Genomic DNA, 19,650 nt, shown 5'->3' with positions numbered 1-19,650 from the left:
TCTGTGTCTCCCTCTCTCTGACCCTCCCCCGTTCATGCTCTGTCTCTCTCTGTCTCAAAAATAAATAAACATTAAAAAAAATTAAAAAAAAAAAAGAAAAACGATGACAAAATTCAAGCTTTGAGTGCAAATTAGATTTGTGGAAAACTACCTGCCACAATAAGTTTCATGCTATACAAACTTTGCTGATAAAATCATTGGTGATATTAACAAATGGGATATTATGATATTATGTAATGAAATTCATTAACATTGGAAGAGCTGGATAAGTCAGTAAGCCAGTACTTTCCAAAGAACCAATACATGATGTTACAGAATCACGCATGGGTAAAAGAAAAAATGTATTCCAAGTACAAGACAGACCAATGGAATTTAATGGAACAAACAGTGAAAACCTCATGGATTTAGTTTTGGACTCCACATTACAAGGATCATAGAAGAAATTAGCAGTTGTTAAATTTTGGCATAGTATTAGAGAATATCCAGGGGCGCCTGGGTGGCTCTGTAGGTTAAGCACTGACAGCGCAGAGCCTGCTTGGTATGCTTTCTCTACCTGTCTCTCTGCCCCTCCCCTGCTCTCGTGCACGCATGTGCTCTCACTCGAAATAAACATTAAAAAAAAAAAAAAAAAAAAAGAATATCCACAATTCCCTATAAAAATCTATGAGGACACTCTCTGATTCTCAACCTACATATCTCTGTGTGGTTTTCCTCAAAAGTCTGATTTTCCTCACTGCCTTCAAGCAACAGCAATATTGCAGAAAACTGAATGCTGAAGTAGTTGTGAAATTCAGCCATCTTCTAATAAGCCAGACCTGAAGGAAATTTGCAAAAGATGTAAAACAATGCCACTCTTTGCAATAAATTCTTTTGTTGTTGTTTCGGAAAATATAGTTAGTTTTCTTTAAAATGTTATTTAGGTTGGGAGCACCTGGCTGGCTCAGTCCATGGAGTCTGTATCTTGGTCTCAGGGTTGTGAGTCGAGCCCCATATGGGGTGTAGAGAGTGAAAATAAATAAATAAATAAATAAATAAATAAATAAATAAATAAATAAAATCATCTAGGATAACATACAGTAGTACCATGGTTTGATGTCTGTGTACCCCAAAATTCATGCTGAAATCATAATGCCCAATGTAATGGCAAGAGTCATTTGTCTGGGAACTCCTAGTCACAAGGGTAGAACTCCAGTAAGTGGGATTAGCATTCTTATCAAAAGCCCCCAGGAATGCCTGGGTGGCTCAGTTGGTTGAACGTCTGACTTGATTTTGGCTCCAGTCGTGACCTCATAGTTGGTTCGTGGGATCAAGCCCATGTTGAGCTCTGCTTGAACATCAAACTAGAGCCTGCTTGGGATTCTCTGTCTCTGTCTCTGTCTCTCTCTGTCTCTCTGTCTCTCTGTCTCTCTCTCTCAAAATAAGTAAATTTTAAATGGTTAAGCATCTGCCTTTGGCTCAGCTCATGATCTCACAGTTCACGAGTTCGAGCCCTGCATCAGGCTCTCTGCCGTCAGTGCAGGGCCTGCTCCGGATCCTCTGTCCCCCTCTCTCTCTGCCCTTCCCCACCTCGTGCATGCATGTACACATGTACACATACACTCTCTCTCAAAAACAATTAAAAAAAAAAAACTTAAAAAAAAAAAAGACCCCACAGAGGTTCCTAGCTCTCTTTACCATGTGAGGTCACCATGAGAGGCTGACAATCTACAACCTAGAATAGAACCTTCAGTGGACCCAAACTATGCTGGCACCCTGGTCTTGGATTTCTAGCCTTCATGAATGTGAGAAATAAATTTCTGTTGAAATTTGCAACGCACCCAGTTTGTGGTATTATGTTACAGAAGCCCAAGCAGACTAAGACAATTTATCATTTCTTTAATTAATATTTAAACATTTTTTAAAAATTTAATTTCTATAATGGCAGCAAATATTGGTAGTTATAAACCATATATGCAAAGTTCTTAGGAGTCATCAATAACTGTTAACAATGGAAAGAGGTCCTGAAATTGAAAAGTTTGAGAAGCATCACCCTACATTAACAAGGTGTGTGTATACTCTTTACCAGCTGTCCCTTAATTGTCAAATTCTGCTTTCAGAAAAACTATGGGCAAAAAATGGAGTAGGAATCCAGAGTTAGCAATTTAGGAATCCACAGAAAATTCCAACAGTCTGAAATGTTTACTATTTTGGTCACATTTATATGAACATGGGCAGCTTTGGCTGATTAAAACTTCATTCTTTAGGGGCGCCTGGGTGGCTCAGTCGGTTGAGCGTCTGACTTCAGCTCAGGTCATGATCTCACAGTCCATGAGTTCGAGCCCCGCGTCGGGCTCTGTGCTGACAGCTCAGAGCCTGGAGCCTGCTTCCAATTCTGTGTCTCCCTCTCTCTCTCTGCCCCTAACCCACTCATGATCTGTCTCTCTCTGTCTCAAAAATAAATAAAAACATTAAAAAAAAAAAAAAAACAACTTCATTCTTTGAAGTAAGAGGGGATTTTTTTTCCCATGTTTTTTTTCATGGTAAGTATATTTTAGAGAGAACTGAAAAATGTAAGCCATCTGAAAAGATACTCCAGATGCCCAATTTTATTTAACAGTTCAAGTTCAAAAGAGCTGACTACCCTTAAATGTCTGTTTCTTTCAAGTTACAGGTCAATCTTGAACAACACAGGCTGAACAGCACAGGTTCACTGACGTGGATTTTTTTTATAGTACTGTAAGTGTATTTTCTCTTCCTTACAATTTTCTTCATAACATTTTCTTTTCTCTAGCTTACTTTCAGAATACAGTATATAATACCTACAACATACAAAAAAATGTGTTGATTGATTACATTATCAGTAAGGCTCCCTTCCGGTCAACCATAGGCTATATAAGGAGTTAAGTTTTGGGGAAGAATCAACAGTTATGTGGATTTTTGACTGCACCCCAACCCCTGCACTGTGCATTGTGCAAGGGTCATCTGTATTTATAAACACTGCTGGGACACCCTGGTAACCACAGAATAGTAAAGGTTAACATTAGAGACAGTGTCTGGGCAAACATCTTTCAGAAAGTCTTTCATCTAATCTAGAAAATGCTGCCAGGAACTAAGCTCTCAGTGGCTTCAACACCTCTGACAATCTAACTCTCCTCTCCGTGACTCTCTTAACTCCTCCCACCCCCTTAAACTCCACTCTTGCCAAACTCAATCCCACCTAGACTTTTCCCCACCTTGTTTCTCTTTTTTGGGAAAATATTCCTACTGCTCACTCTCTAAGTTCTATGATTACAACTAACACAGATAAGCAATACAAGAGAACCAAGGCCTACCCAACTTTTCGGATTGCAAATTTAGTCTTTAACAGAAACACAGCTAAAAACCACTTGAATGTTTATTTAATTAACAGGTACAGGAATTGAATCCAAAGTATAATGTAACAGAAAAGCAAATCTGAAAGCTTAGTATCCTTTGAAAGGGCTATAATAACCCCATTCCTCTGCTTCGGGAACTGTGATTAGTTCTGGGTACCACACTTGAAGTAAGGCATGATCAAAGTCCAGAGGACAACTTGAGTGAAGAGGGGATTAAGATGGGAAAAGATTGAGGAAAAAAAAATAAAAAAGAATGTTTAGCCAGAAGAATTGAAATTTATGCATGAAGTGGGCAGAGAGCTATTTCCAAATACTTGAAGGGCTATCTTATTTGGATAAACAGTTATATTTGTTCTTGTCTTCAAAGGGGAATGTAAGAGAATGGGAAGGAAATTTTAGTTCACTATGAGGAAGAACTTTCTAGTGGGTATACTTTCTAGAGTGAGACCAGATAGCCTGAGGAAGAGACTGCTGATTTCTGGAGGTGTTAATGAAGAAACTAAATAATCATTTCATGGGGATACCACAGAAGACATTCAACAATGAATGTCTGGGCTCTGAGGTCTTGCCAACTCAGATCTGAAACCAACAAAAACATCAAAATAAATGTGGAGGCAAATAGAGGGCACAAAAATTTGTCATTTCTATAAAACTAACTATAATACTCTCCATATATATGGTCATTACAGTGTCAGTACTTGAAGAAGGATAATCAAAAAGCTGTTTTATTCCCAACTCTGAGTGAAAGTTTTATTTTTTTCTCTGATACTTCTTTTGGTCCCAGCCTGATTTTTTTTTTTTTTTTTAAGACCCTGTTCCTGTGTGAGCACTGCTACTTTGAAGTATTCTTAAATTAAGAATAATAATTAGGGGCACCTGGGTGGCTCAGTTAAGTGTCTGACTTCGGCTCAGGTCATGATCTCGCCGTTCCCAAGTTCAAGCCCCACTTGCTTCAGATTCTGTGTCTCCCTCTCTCTCTGTCCTCCCTGCTCACACTGTCTCTGTCTCTCTCTCAAAAATAAGCATTAAAAAAAAAAATTTTAAAGAACAATAATTAAACAATTCTTGGCTTCTTTTACATCTACAGGAAAGATTAGAAGTGCCTTGTAATTCCATAACCATTCATGCCAAACCGAACTGCATTTAATGGTAGAGACACCTTGTGGAAGTCAACGCATGGCATCTAATGTTTCCCCTGGTAGTGATCACAGAAGGGACCGAACCAGACACCAGACCTACACAGCCAAGAGAGGACATCCTAATGCTTTCCAAAATTAACAAAGTTCCCTCTAGAAGTTTATCCGTTTAGTATAAAGGGGTAAGTTTTAGATGAGTATCTAATGAATAAAAGGCATTGTTTTCACACGCCATATGAGAAATGCCTGTGATAGATAGATCAAGTCAAGGTTCTCTACTCACAAGCTGAAATCGATGTCCAAAGCTTAGCCATTCTTTTTCCACAAGGACTTCAAAGCCTCGGATGCTTCGATAGTAGCCATCTAACATGAGCATGGCAAGGGAAGTTAGCTGAGCTGTTCGGTCCCATCCGTCGCTGCAGTGCACAACCACAGACGTCTTTCCTGACTCTACTTTGTCAGCGATCCTAAGAGCCCCTGCAAGAATAAGCTGCAAGACAGATTTTTTTTTAAGGAAAATTTTAACAAAGTACTTCCTTCTTTAAAATTAACTAACACAGTTTTACTACGGATGATTATCTCAATAATATGTGGAGAAAAAACACCAGTCCCTTCCTAAAAAGAATTCTTGTAAGTGGAAGAATATCTATAACATTTTGCCTTTCTTTCTTTCTTTCTTTCTTTATTTTTAATTTTTGGGACAGAGAGAGACAGAGCATGAACGGGGGAGGGGCAGAGAGAGAGGGAGACACAGAATCGGAAACAGGCTCCAGGCTCCGAGCCATCAGCCCAGAGCCCGACGCGGGGCTCGAACTCACGGACCGCGAGACTGTGACCTGGCTGAAGTCGGACGCTTAACCGACTGCGCCACCCAGGCGCCCCACATTTTGCCTTTAGAACTAGAGAAACGTCATATATGCAGGCTATTAATCTACACAATGAAAGAGCCAAGTGAAGGGTGCCTTTGGGTTCTATACAAATCAACAGTATGAGTGAGAGAAAAGAAGGATTAAATTGTAAGAGGTCTGTTTCTAAGAATCTTCAAATATTCCAACATCATCTATTTAAATAAAAATAATTCGCCAAATGAAGTCCTATACATTACTTAAACAATGCTTGCTTCACCAAATTAGAATAGCTATGAAAGCAATAATATTGGATCTCTCTTAATGTATTCTATAGCTCCTATAGCTTTGACTTTACCGGTTTGATGTACGTCACAGCGCTTACAGCAAGCACAGTATAAAACTTTAGAGTAAGCTACCTTTCTGTATCAGGCAATAAAAATAGTCTCTAATTTTCGTGAGGTCAAATTGGCCTTCAATTTTGTCCGAATTTTAGAGATTCTAATGTGAGTACAAGTCTGCTCCTTAACACGAAAAATCTCCTTTCCCTTTATTTCATCATATTAATATGTACGCGCCTATAGAAGTCTGCATTTTCTGAAAACTGCTCAGCAGATCAATCTATTACTATGTCAATTTAAATGGTATTTAAAATAATTTCAGTTATTTTTAAAAATATGCAGACACTGCAAAAGAATTACCTCTTCTGAAGTTGATCTTGAGTTAAAACCAAAAAGAAAGACAACAGTATAATGTCCTTTAAAATGGTGGGTAGAATTCCGGGAGGCGGTGGTAAGAGGGAAAGAATAGATTACAACAGAACCAGATGCACAGTATAGGAAACTAATTCACTCAAGCAACACACCTTAGAAGTAGTTCTAATCATCAAAGCAGCTAGCAATTTTTCAGTGTATAGAAAGAGACTTTCACCTTAATTTCAATTGTATGAAAAGTGACAAACAGACAAAAGGACAGAGAAAGTCTTTGCTGGATTTTCCACAATAATACAAGAAATAACAACATACACCTAACCTTAATATGTTCAAGCCAGTGAGTAGATTCCAAGTTAGACAACCAGTGAGTCTCCTCAATGTTAGGGTACACAATCTCCTTAAGTTTTCGTAATGATTCTCTCATAACATGAATATTGTGGATATCCAGAAAAACGAGTTCTGCATTTTGATACGCATCTTCACTTTCATAACCTCCACCCTTTGCCTGGGAAAAAAAGCACACACCACAGGAATTCATAAATTAGTGTACACCCATTGTATGTAAACATACATCGAAAAGTGCCGCAGAATATCCAATAGCATGAAAGAGGACACACGTTATTAATGAATAGGAAAACTCCATGGGAAAATTTCAATGGCTCGGGACATCTTAACACAACTACTCTTTGCTACATGTTCTTTATAAAACAGAAAGATACACTCTTACCGTGACTTCCTAATACAGCTGTTATAAAAATTAAATGTGATTACATATATGAAGATCAACATTTTAAGTTTTATTTTTTGAGAGAGTGAGTGTGCAAGCAGGGGAGGGGGAGAGGGAGATGGATAGGGAGAGAGGGAGAGAGGGAGGGAGGGAGGGAGGGAGAGTGGGAGGGAGAGAGAGAGAGAGAGAGAGAGAGAGAGAGAGAGAGGATCCTAAGCAGGCTTGATGCTCAGTGTGGAGCCCGGCATGGAGCTCAATGTCACAAACTGTGAGATCATGACCTGAAATCAAGTCAGATGCTTAACCAACTGAGCCACCCAGGCACCCTGATACTTAAGCATTTTAAAGCACTAATTTTTTCCTACCTACATTTCAAGTTCTACTCAAACATAATTTATTACATTAGACTGAAATCACCAGCTCCATGTGCAGGGACAACATCTATCTAGTTTCTTACTGGACCATGCTTCTCCACCTCCCTTCCTCTTCACCTCATTTAATCTGAATATTTGTAAAATGCTTTGCAATCGTAATGACTTGCTTCTATTTTAGCCACATAATTATTTTTAAGAAAAAAGATGGAACAAGTATAAAAGCACAGAATACCAGAATAAATTACTATCTCTACCCTCAAATACTTAAATCTACATCTGCAGAACAGACTGAGAAATATTTGGTCTTAAAAATAAGCTGTGGCTGGAAAGAACTTAATTCTTCTGGACTGAATCTTTCTCTGTTTTTTAAATAAAGTATACTATCTCCTACCTCTCATGTATAAAAATCAACTTCTTAGAGAACTAATGGAAAAACATGAGAAAAATATTAGAATGGCCACTGTAGTTATATAAAATTAAGTGATCATATGACTCACACCATTGAAAACAACAAAACTCACGAACTCATAACCAACAACAAATTAGGGAAAAAAACACAGAAGGTCAAGCTTCCTTTCTGACATTAGATAGTCTGGGAAATAGTTTGGATTCAAGACTGGCACAAGTACAAAGTTAACAGTGTTTCGGCAGGGACCTATTAACAAGGATTACTCCTGGAGAGTGGAAACACAACAGGTCAGGGGTAAGAGAGACAGACTTTCAATTCAAATTGGTTACAACATATTCTGGAAAGATGGTAGTGGAAACTACACAGAACCAGTCACAAAAACAAACAGAATGAAAATGCTCTGGAATCAGATAGTTGTAGAACTTTGTGAATATACTAAAAATATTTGAATACACACTTAAAAAGAGTGCATTTTATGGCAGGTGCATTACATTTCAATAAAATCAACAATTAAAAAAAAAAAAAAACACAGCAACCAGATAGTAAAATTAAAACCACACAAATCATTTAAAACAGAAATGGGGGGGCGCCTGGGTGGCGCAGTCGGTTAAGCGTCCGGCTTCAGCCAGGTCACGATCTCACGGTCCGTGAGTTCGAGCCCCGCGTCAGGCTCTGGGCTGATGGCTCAGAGCCTGGAGCCTGTTTCCGATTCTGTGTCTCCCTCTCTCTCTGTCCCTCCCCCGTTCATGCTCTGTCTCTCTCTGTCCCAAAAATAAATAAACGTTGAAAAAAAAAATTTAAAAAAAAAAAAAAAAAAAAAAAAAAAAACAGAAATGGATACAAGGCATTCGGTGAAACTTCAATACCACCAAGAGCCACAAGAGCTGAATGCTGTCAATGAACCTGTGGGAAGCAGCAGAGGGAGTAATGGATATAAGATGGACTGGAGAACAGGAGAACTTTATACCTTATACACAAAAGAGCCTTATACTTTTTAGTGTTTGTTCTGCTTCTGGTTTTGGCCTTCGTCTTCTGGCACTACAGGAGAGCCCAACAGGTCAATCTCGGAAGTGTAAACCAGGAAGGGTTCTGTCCATACTAACAGCTGGGGAGTCTAACGGATCTATAGCAGATCTGAAGGGGCCAAACCAATGTAACGCTTATGCATTCCCCTAACAGTCCAGCCAGGGACCACTTCTGCTAAGTACATAATCAAAGGTGAGCAGGACAGAGACAAAGGAAGAGAAGGTCCAGACAAAACAAGACCAAGGAAGAGAATATCTTTCTGATAAAAAGAATGGGGGGAGGGTGCTGGGTGGGAGAGACAGGACAGAGCCAAGAAATCTCAGAAAGTAAGACTTCATATTTTTTAACGCTACATGCAAAAAACACAAGAGGCAGCTCAGTGAAATGAACTCTTCTAACCTCTGAGTACACCTACCTTGAGCCATGCCCTCTAACTGAGCAACCATCCCGATAGTTCAGGAAAACTAATTTCACCTAAGAATGAGAGCTAGAAAAGGATCAAGGTCAAGTCGCACAGACACTTTCCTAAAAAGAGAATGAGCAGCACTCATAACACATCCAACGAAAATGTCCCACAAAACTGAAATTTTCTCTTCTCAAGCAACCTAAATACATTAAAAAATAACACCAGGCATGAAAAACAAAATAAGTTGGAATTAGAAAACTCAAAAATGAAAAAATAAATAACCTAAATAAAAGTTAAATGAAATTAAATTAAAAAAAAAAAAAGAAAACTCAAAAAATGGAGTGAAAAAACTTGGGAACATATTAGAAATAAGAGTAAAACATCAGGAAGACTAAAGAAGAAGAAACAAACAGCAGACATCAAGTTAAAAGAAATAGAGAAAAGGAAAATATTTACAACCAAAATGAAATTAGAAAGACATAAGAAAGAATCAAGAGTAAGTGACAAATGATGAAGAAAGGCAAGGAGGAGCTAACACAGAAGTCCTGAAGAAAAAAGTCAAAACAAGGAAACAGAATACTAAGAACTAAGATTTTAAAAAATTGCAAGAATATAGACCCAGAACACACAACATAAAACAATAGTCTGGCAATAACTGCACTTCAAAGAAAAGGAAAAAAAGTCCTTTGAATGTCCAAGTAAAAAAGAGGGACTTAGAAGGTAAAGAAACTTAATTTATCATTAGCCTTTGAAACTTTATGCCAAAAGAAAATAAGCAACATATTTAAGAAACTCAAGAAAATCACGTGTGAGCCAGGGGTTTTATGTCCAGCCAAACTGACTTTCCAACATAAAGGACACAAGCTCTGATTAGCATGCAAATACTCAGAATATGGTTCCCATGAACCCCTGCTGAAATATTTGGAGGGGAACTTCAGACAGTAATAATTAATAATAATAGTAATAGTAATAATGATAATGTCTAGAAAGACATCCATATACGAAATGGTTGTGAGCACAAAACTTAGAGCTGCTTGTCGAAGTCAGAGGTAAAAGGGAGAGTATGTGTTCAAAAGGGAGAATGTGTCAAGGCTATATGTGCTGACAATGTAAAGAAATATAATGTATTCGTAAAGTGGGGTGAATGGGGAGAGCAAATGAGAAAAAATAAACTTTCCAGTAAGTACTGGTGATGGTGGGATTAGTATTGTTATTCTGGGACTGGGAGGATAAAGGAAACAAGTAGTTACGGAACATAGATATCATTCCCTGTGTCTCTGAGAACCAGGATTCCCGGCATGGAAGAAACGAGACACACTTGTAATTGAGAAGAAGCTATGTAAACAATGTTTGGCACTGAATTGAAATTGAAAGCACCAGTATGAATTTAGGAGGTACTTTATCTTTAAAATTATGTAAATATTCCCTAACTCTATTCACTGAAAAGACCTCGAAACAGGACACACCTAGTAAGCAAATATCCTCAGCATCCTGGTTTGTGATACCATTTCGTACTAACAGAAACGAGAACTTCTTGGAGAAATACTTGTTCTAAGTCTGGGGCAGGTGATGTACAAGACTTCCTGATGAGTCTGGCATATCACCTCACACCAGATAGTGAAGATTTTTAGGGTTATGTCAAAAGAACTCAGGAGGTAACTTGAAAAGCCTCCCCCTGACCAAAGATGAGAAATTTAAACTTCAAAAAAATATTTTCTGGGGCACCTGGGTGACTCAGTCGGTTAAGCGTCCGACTTCAGCTCAGGTCATGATCTTGTGGTTTGTGAGTTCAAGCCCCACGTCAGGCTCTGTGCTGACAGCTCAAAGCCTGGAGCCTGCTTCAGATGCTGTGTTTCCTTCTCTCTCTGCCCCTCCCCTGCTCATGCTCTGTCTCTGTCTCAAAAATAAATAAAACATTTAAAAATATATATATATATTTTCTGCAATGGATTAGAAAATGTTGAATGTGTTTAAATACATACATTCATAATGATACTTTAAAAAATTAGTCACCTTCATGGGATGATAGCAAGTTCATTACTGGGAAAACTGGCTAATAAGAAAGAACCAAGTATTTATCCTGGCTTTCTTACATAAACTAGATTGCTGGTTAACCAAAATATAGACAATAGGAAGTGTTTCTTTATAGGGAGAGTTCAACTAACAGCTGAAAAAGAAATCATGAAATTAAAATACCACCATTTTGCAAATCCAGTGAGTTAATTTGTCTAGGCGCTGAGCAGAAAACAGTTGCTAACACCCCCAAAGGAGAATCAGCCACAAATGATGTGCCTCCCTCCTGATATACCCCCTATAGCCTTGCCAAAGGTGTTGAACCTGGATCTGAATAAACCTCTAAATTCATGTGAAAGAAATTCAAAGGACAGAAAAAAAGTTGAACCATACCATAATGCAACAGCAAAATCTGGACTATGGGAAACTACAGATAAAATGTCAAGAAAAGAAAGAGATGGGCAAGGGGTAGACTACAGATTAAGAGAGACTTAAAAGACACATCAAATACAGGGTGCCTGTGTGGCTCAGACGGTTAAATGTCTGACTTCTGATTTTGGCTCAGCTCATGATACCATGGTTTGTGAGTTTGAGCCCCCATATCAGGCTCCACACCATCAGCATGGGATTCTCATTCTCTCCCTCTCTCTCTGCCCCCACCCCCTGCTCACAATCCCTACCCCCACCCCCACCGCCTCTCTCTAAAATAAATAAAATTAGGAAGAAAAAAAAAAGATCAAATGCAGTATTAAAACAACAAGGCTGGGGGCGCCTGGGTGGCTCAGTTGGTTAAGCATCCAACTTCTACTCAGGTCATGATTTCACGGTTCATGGGTTCGAGCTCCACATTGGGCTCTGTGCTAACAGCTCTGAGCCTGGAGCCTGCTTCAGATTCTGTTTCTCCCTCTCTCTCTGCCTCTCCCCTGCTTACTCCGTCTCTCTCTCTCTCTCTCAAAAATAAATAAACATAAAAAAAAAAATAAAAATTTTAAATTTAAAAACAAGGCTAAACCATATTCTAGGGATATACACTTTGATAATAACATAAAGAAATGCAACAAGATGATTATTATAGAAGTTAGGATAATGGTTACTTTTAGTAGGATTAGAAGGTGAACTGGATTAGAGCAGGGCACTCATGGAAGACTTCGTGGCTGGCAAAGGTTTAATTCTTGACCTGCGTCATGACTGCAAGAGACTTGTCATATTCACAGTGATTAAGCTACAGAGAATATTCTTACAGCTCAGGTAAAAAATATTTGTTGCAACAAGGATGTACACTTTTGCAAATTAAAAAGGAGGTAGTAGGTGGGGAAACTGGGGAAGGGAGTCAAAAGGTACAAACTTCTACTTAAAAGATAAGTTCTGGGGATGTGACGTAAAACATGATGGCTATGGTTAACAATCTCATATTGTATATTTGAAAGTTGCTAAGAAAATACACTTCACAAGTTCTCATCACAAGGAAAAAGATACTTGTAACTATATGAGATGATGGATGTTAACTAAACTTATTGTGGTGATCATTTCATAATATATGTAACATAGCAAATCATTATAGTGCGTACTTTAAACTTGTGCAAAGTTCTATATCAATTATATCTCAGTAAAACTGGCGAGGGCAGTGGGGAGAAGACATTAGGCTGGTAAACTGAATCAACTTTCCCAAAGAATGTTGATAATATGTAACAAAACTCTTTAAAAATGCACAGTTTAAACTTTGATATGGTAATTATATACCTAGGATACTCTTTTAAGGAAATAAAGATGCAAACAAAAGATATTTATGTCAGCTATATTTAAAATACTAAATCAGGGGCTCCTGGGTGGCTCAGTGGGTTGAGCGTCCGACTTCGGCTCAGGTCATGATCTCACAGTCCGTGAGTTCAAGCCCCGTGTCGGGCTCTGTGCTGACAGCTCAGAACCTGTAGCCTGTTTCAGATTCTGTGTCTCCCTCTCTCTCTGACCCTCCCCCGTTCATGCTCTGTCTCTCTCTGTCTCAAAAAAAACGTTAAAAAAAAAATTTAAAAAAAAAAACAAAAAAAAAATAAACTACTAAATCAGTACTTGAACACCTAATATTAGAAACACGATCAAATGGGGGCGCCTGGGTGGCGCAGTCGGTTAAGCGTCCGACTTCAGCCAGGTCACGATCTCGCGGTCCGTGAGTTCGAGCCCCGCATCAGGCTCTGGGCTGATGGCTCGGAGCCTGGAGCCTGTTTCCGATTCTGTGTCTCCCTCTCTCTCTGCCCCTCCCCCGTTCATGCTCTGTCTCTCTCTGTCCCAAAAATAAATAAAAAATGTTGAAAAAAAAATTTAAAAAATAAAAAAATAAAAAAAAATAAAAAAAAATAAAAAGAAACACGATCAAATGAATGGCACAGCTATAATGAGTATGACATTATTTTTCACGAATATTTAACTAGAGAAAATAGTTCCTATAATATTAAGAGGAAAAACAAAGAAACAAAACAATCAACATATAAATGCACAAAAAAAAATTAGGGAATAAAATATATTAAAGTATTAGTGGATATAGTGATTTTTATTTCTTTTTTCTAGGCCTGCCTAGTTTTTCCATACTATCTATTATATATTTTATAACCAGCAAAATGTACCAATAAATAAAATATATCAGTCTTTAAAAAAAGAGGGGATTTTCCATATGAAATCTGTATCAGAATAATTAAAAAAAATAAGATATGGAATATAACAGTCTGCTTTACCACCTTTTCTGCATTATATTTCTCTCTCCTTTCTCCTCTCATGCTAGAAAACATACTAAGTCTCCCTCCTGCTAATTCAGAGTAAAGTTTTGGAAGGGGAACGAACAAGTAATTACTAGAACAATATATGCTAGTGCCTGTCCTGCAGCCTTCATGTACACATTATCTCATTTCTCCTTTGAGGGGAAATATTTAAAGTTTAATAGAGAATTCCTGGAATTCACAATGCCCTCGAAATACTAAACAGGATGGAAATAATTAGGCACATGCACCATAACTTAATTAAAGGACAATCATCCCAGCGTTGCTTATAAAGGCAAAAAAAAACCCAAAAAAACAAAAAACAAAAAAAAACCCAGAAATGACCTAAATATCCAACAACAGTTGATACTGTTAGTTACTGTACCATTAAAATCATGTTATAGATAAATGTTTATTGGCATAGAAAGATACAGTGTCAATGTTTTTAAAAGGAAGGTATAATTATCCCACTATTTCAAGTGTACGTGTGCATGCGTATACTCATAAGTCTGGAGGTACAACCAATGTTTAATGGTGTTTCTCTCTTAGTTACAGGATTTGGAGAATTTTAAAATATGTTCTTTTTGGTTATCTGCATTAGCTAATTCTATGACACAGATACATTACTTACTGGGGGTAAAAAAAGAAAAAAAGGTAACTTACTAAAGCTAAATTGTATCTCTTCTCTCTCCTTCTCCTATGGTAGATTTTGTCAACTGAACCAAAATTTCTATTTCCACAATGAAAATCTTTATAGCAGAAACCAGGACTACTGCCCCAGCTAACTGCAAGTCTCCAGTCTGAATAACTTGTAGAGGTGGAGGGCAGTCAGAAGAGGGCAGCACCGGTCACGGAGAACACTGATTCCTACAGCCCTGCTGTGCACACTCTAGCCAGTCATAAACTCAGTTAGTTGTCAAGTTTGGAGAAGGGGAAGGAAACAAATAATTGCTGAATACTTATTTATTATGTAAGTGAGCACAGGGTTATGCACCACTTTTTATTAGATGAGTTTTGCCCCCACACCAACCCTGTTAGCTATTATTATTCTCATTTTACAAGTGAGCAAATTAAAGTCTAAAAAGATTAAATAACCCACCCCCACATGCCACCTCACTGGAACCATCAAAGGCAGCTGGTGCATGTAGCTCACTAGGGGACACCCACTGTGTGCCTGGCTCTGGTGGCCAAGGGGGATTGTGTTTCTGGGCCTTGTGGGTCTGAAACACTTGGAGAGGCAGTTCTTGGTAGGCAACCACCCTCAGGGCATTGTATAGTTGGCAGGTTTAAATATATCCTCAACCTTTTTTCTGAGAATGGCCTAACTACGTGATCTATAGCTTCAGGTTTGTAACACATCCTGAGTCTATGGAAATGCTCTCAGAAAACAAGAGCTGAGGGATACTACCTATGAGCTCTCACTATGTCCCACTATAGTTTGCCAGTACCTCCAGAAAAAAAAAAAAAAAAAAAAAAAGCCATATACTTGTCTGAAGCCCTAAATTTTACAACTGTCACTAAGGGGACACCTCCAGATCACTTGGTCTGGAGGCCAGCAAGGTCTACAATTGCAGTCCCATAGGACTGTGTATATCTGCATACTTTAAAAGCTGCTACCTGAGGGTCTATCTTCCAATTGGCCCCCAACTGGGGGATGACTAAGATCCCCCCCCCACCCCCCAGTAACACTCAAGATCTTGGTACAACCTCAACAACTGGGACCTACCAAAAAAACATCAGGCTGCTTACACAATCCCAAAGATTTGAAAGACAACCAAAAACTAGGGCAAGGTTAAATGATAAGGCTCATCTCCTAAACAATGCCACTCCTGCAAGATAAGGAGACATAGCTGTTTTATCACCTAATACATAGAAACACAGGGACTTGAGCAAAATTGGGAGAAAGAAAAATATGTTCCAAATGGAAAACACAAGCTAAAACCCCAGGGGGGAAAAAAAAAAACCTCATTGAAATGGAGATAACTAATTTACCTGAAAAAAAGTTCAAAAAAATAGTCATAAAGATGCTCACGAAACTCAGAAGTATGAATGAACACAGCAAAACTTCAATAAATATATAGAAACTATAAGAAAGAAATGGACATCATAGAACTAAAGAATACAATAATTAAACAGAAAAGTGCAAGAGGGGTTCAACATCAGACCATATGATAACAAGATAAAATCAGTGAGCTGGAAGAGAGGGCAGGATGCTGCTCATCCTCAAAGAGCAGCAAAAACAAAAAAGAATTTTTAAAAAGTAAACATAGCTTAAGGGACCTATGGGTCAACATTAAGTGGAATGAAATTTGCATTATAGGGATGCCAGAAGGTCAAGAGGAAGAGAAAGGGGCAGAAAACTTATTTGAAGAAATAATGGCTGAAATGTTCCCTAAACCAGAGAAAGAGACATTTTGCTCCAGGAAGTCGAGAGTTGCAAATAAAATAAACCCAAAAAGAGTTATACTAAGTCATATTATAATTAAAATGTCAAAAGTTAAAAATAAGGAGAGAATCTTAAAAGCAGCAAGAGAAAAACAACATGTTATGTATAAAGAAAACTCTAGGAGACAATCAGCAGTATTTTCAGCAGTAACTGTTCAGGACAGAAGGGAGTGGCATGATATATTCAAGCTGCTGAAGGAAACCATTCCTATCAAGAATTCTCTTTCTGTCAACGTTATCATTCAGAATTGAAGAAGAGATAAAGAGCTTTCCAGAAAACAAAAGCTAAAGGAGTTCATCAGCCTTACAAAAAAATTTTAAAGGGACTTCTTTAAGCTGAAAAGAAAGGGCACTAATTAATAACAAAAAAATGAAAGTAAAAATCTCACTTGTAAAGAGAAATATTTAGTAAGCATAGCACATTAATCACTTATAAAGTTAGGATAAAGATTTTAAAAAGTGAAAATAACTATAAACACAATAAAAAGTTAAAAGATACTCAAAATAAAAAGTTGTAAAATGTGAATTCAAAAACACAAAATGTATCAGGGGGAATAAAAGTGTAGAGTTTCAGAATGCATTCTTTTTTTTTTCTTTTAATTTTTTTTTCAACGTTTTTTATTTATTTTTGGGACAGAGAGAGACAGAGCATGAACGGGGGAGGGGCAGAGAGAGAGGGAGACACAGAATCGGAAACAGGCTCCAGGCTCCGAGCCATCAGCCCAGAGCCTGACGCAGGGCTCGAACTCACAGACCGCGAGATCGTGACCTAGCTGAAGTCGGACGCTTAACCGACAGCGCCACCCAGGCGCCCCTCAGAATGCATTCAAACTTAACCTGCTATCATCTTAACATGGACTGTTACATATAAAGGCAGTAATATATGAGCCCCATGGTAACCACAAAGCAAAAATCCATGGTAGATACACAAAAAATGATGAGAAAGGAATCTAAGCACAAGAACATAGAAAGTCATCAAACCAAAAGGGAAGAAACCAAATGAAGAAGAAAGAAATGGAGAGGAACTACAAATTGACCAAAAAAAAAAAAAAAAAAAAAAAAAAAAAAAAAAAAAATGCCAATAAGTATTTACCTATCAATAATCACTTTAGCTGTAACTGGACTAAATTCTCTGATCAAAAGAGTGCTGAATGGATTAAAAAAAAAAAAAAAAAAAAAGAACAAGACCCATCAATATGTTGCCTCCAGTAGACATATTTCAGATGTAAGGACATGTGGAGACTGAAAGTAAAGACATGAAAAAATATGTTTCCTGCAAATCGAAACCAAAAGAAACCAGGTATCACTTTCTTATATGTATACTGACCATACAAGATAGACCTTTAGAAAGACTGTCATAAAAGACTGTAATAAAAGACAAGGATGGGCCATACATAATGATAGAGGGGTCAATCTGGCAAGATGCAACATTTGTAAATATTTATGCACCCAATATAAGAGTACCTAAATACATAAAGCAAATACCAACAGACCTAATAGGAGAAACTGACAGCAATACAATAATAGTAGGGGATTAACAGGCTACTTACATCAGTGGATAGATCATCCAGACAGAAAATTAATAAACATCAACCTTAAATGACACATTGCACCAGATGGACTTATTAGATATAAACAGAACATTCCATTGAAAAACAGGAAAATACACATTCTTCTCAGTGCACACAGAATATTCCCCAGGATGGATCATATGTTAGGCCACAAAACAAGTCTCAATAAATTGAAGAAGACTGAAACCATATCAAGCATCTTTTCTGCACACAATGGTACAAAACTATAAATCAACTGTAAGGCGAAAACTGGGGGGGGGGGGGGGGGGGGGTGGATCACAAATATATGGAAATTAAACAATATGGTACTGAACAATCAATGGGTTAACAAAGAAATCAAAGAAGGTATTAAAAATAGCTTGAGACAAATGAAAATGGAAATATAACACACCATAATCTATGGGATACAGCAAAAGCAATTCTAAGAGGCAAATTCATAGCAATACAGGCCTACCTAAAGAAACAAGAAACTTTTAAAGAACAAAGTAAGCCCAAAATTCATACAAAGAGGAAACTAATAGAGATCAGAATGGAAAAAAATGAAACAGAGACTGAAACCATATTAGAAAAGATCAATGAAACTAAGCCAGATTAATAACATCAACACACCTTTAGCCACACTAAGAAAAAAGAGAGGGTTCAAATAAATAAAATCAGAAGGGTTAAGTCCCAACTGATATTAAAGAAATACAAAGGATATAAGAGATGACTATGACCAATAATATGCCAATAAACTTGACAACCAAGAAAAAAAATGAATAAATTCCTAGAAACATAATTTTCCAAGACCAAATCATGAAGAAAACAGAAAATCTGAATAGAAGGATTACTAGTAAGGAAACTGAGTCAGTAATCAAAAACCTCCCAACAAACAAATGTCGAGGACCAGACAGCTTCACTGGGGATTTCTACCAAATGTTCAAATAAGATTTAGTACCTATCCTTTCATCCTTTCATACTCCTCCAAAACTGAAGAGGTAGGAACACTACCAAACTCATTTTATGAGACCAGCATTGCCCTGACACCAAAAGCAGACCAAAAAAAAAAGAAAAAAAAAAGAAAAATTACAGGTCAATATCCCTAATGAACATAGATGCAAAAATACTCAACAGACCAAATCAACAATGCATTAAAAGGATCATATGCCATGATCAAGTAGGAGTTATTTGGGGGATGTAAGAATGGCTCAACATCTACAGAACAATCAATGTGATAAAACACATTGACAAAATTAAGAATAAAAATCATATCATCTTAAAAGATGCAGAAAAAGCATGTGACAAAATTCAACATCCATTTATGACAACAACTCTTACCAAAGTGAGTACAGAAAACACTCAACACAATAAAGGCCATGTGAGACAAGTCCCCAACTATCATACGCAATGGTGAAAAGCTGAAAGCTTTTCCTTTAAGATCACCAACAAGACAAGGATACCCACTCTCACCACTTTTATGCAACAAAATATTGGAAATCTAGCCAGAGCAATTATGCAGAAAAAGAAATAAAAGGCATCCAAATTGAAAGGAGAAGTAAAATTGTCACTATTTGTAGACATGATTTTATATAGAGAAAACCCTAAAAATTCAACCAAAAAAAATGATTAGAACTAATATATGAATGGAGTGAAGTAACAATCACTTCAAATCACATAAAATCAATATAAAAATCTATTACTTTTTTTTATACATTAACAATGAACTATCAGAGAATTAAGAAAACAATCTTCTTTACACATGCATCAAAAAGAATAAAATTTGCAGGAGTAAATTTAACTATGAAGGTGAGAAAACTTTACACTGCAAACTGTAAGACTGATGAAAGAAACTGAAGAAGACATAAATAAATGGAAAGATATATGTTAGACTGGAAAAATTAATTTG

General features: G+C 37.4%; 1 protein-coding gene across 4 annotated transcripts in view; it reads right to left on the bottom strand.

Moving 5' to 3' along the window:
• Positions 1-19,650, bottom strand: part of MTMR2 (myotubularin related protein 2) — a 116,071-nt gene that overhangs the window by 6,956 nt on the left and 89,465 nt on the right. For all 4 annotated transcript variants that reach the window (XM_058687402.1, XM_058687401.1, XM_058687403.1 and 1 more), the window contains 2 exons: positions 6,367-6,552; positions 4,773-4,979 (listed from right to left, as the gene is read on the bottom strand). In XM_058687402.1, the coding sequence (XP_058543385.1) occupies positions 4,773-4,979; positions 6,367-6,552 (393 nt within the window). The remainder of the gene's footprint in view (positions 1-4,772; positions 4,980-6,366; positions 6,553-19,650) is intronic.

Source organism: Neofelis nebulosa, chromosome 10 (assembly GCF_028018385.1).
Source record: "Neofelis nebulosa isolate mNeoNeb1 chromosome 10, mNeoNeb1.pri, whole genome shotgun sequence".
Lineage (NCBI taxonomy): Eukaryota > Metazoa > Chordata > Mammalia > Carnivora > Felidae > Neofelis > Neofelis nebulosa.
The sequence above is the reverse complement of the archived record's forward strand: the minus strand, read 5'-3'. Positions and strand labels throughout refer to the sequence as shown.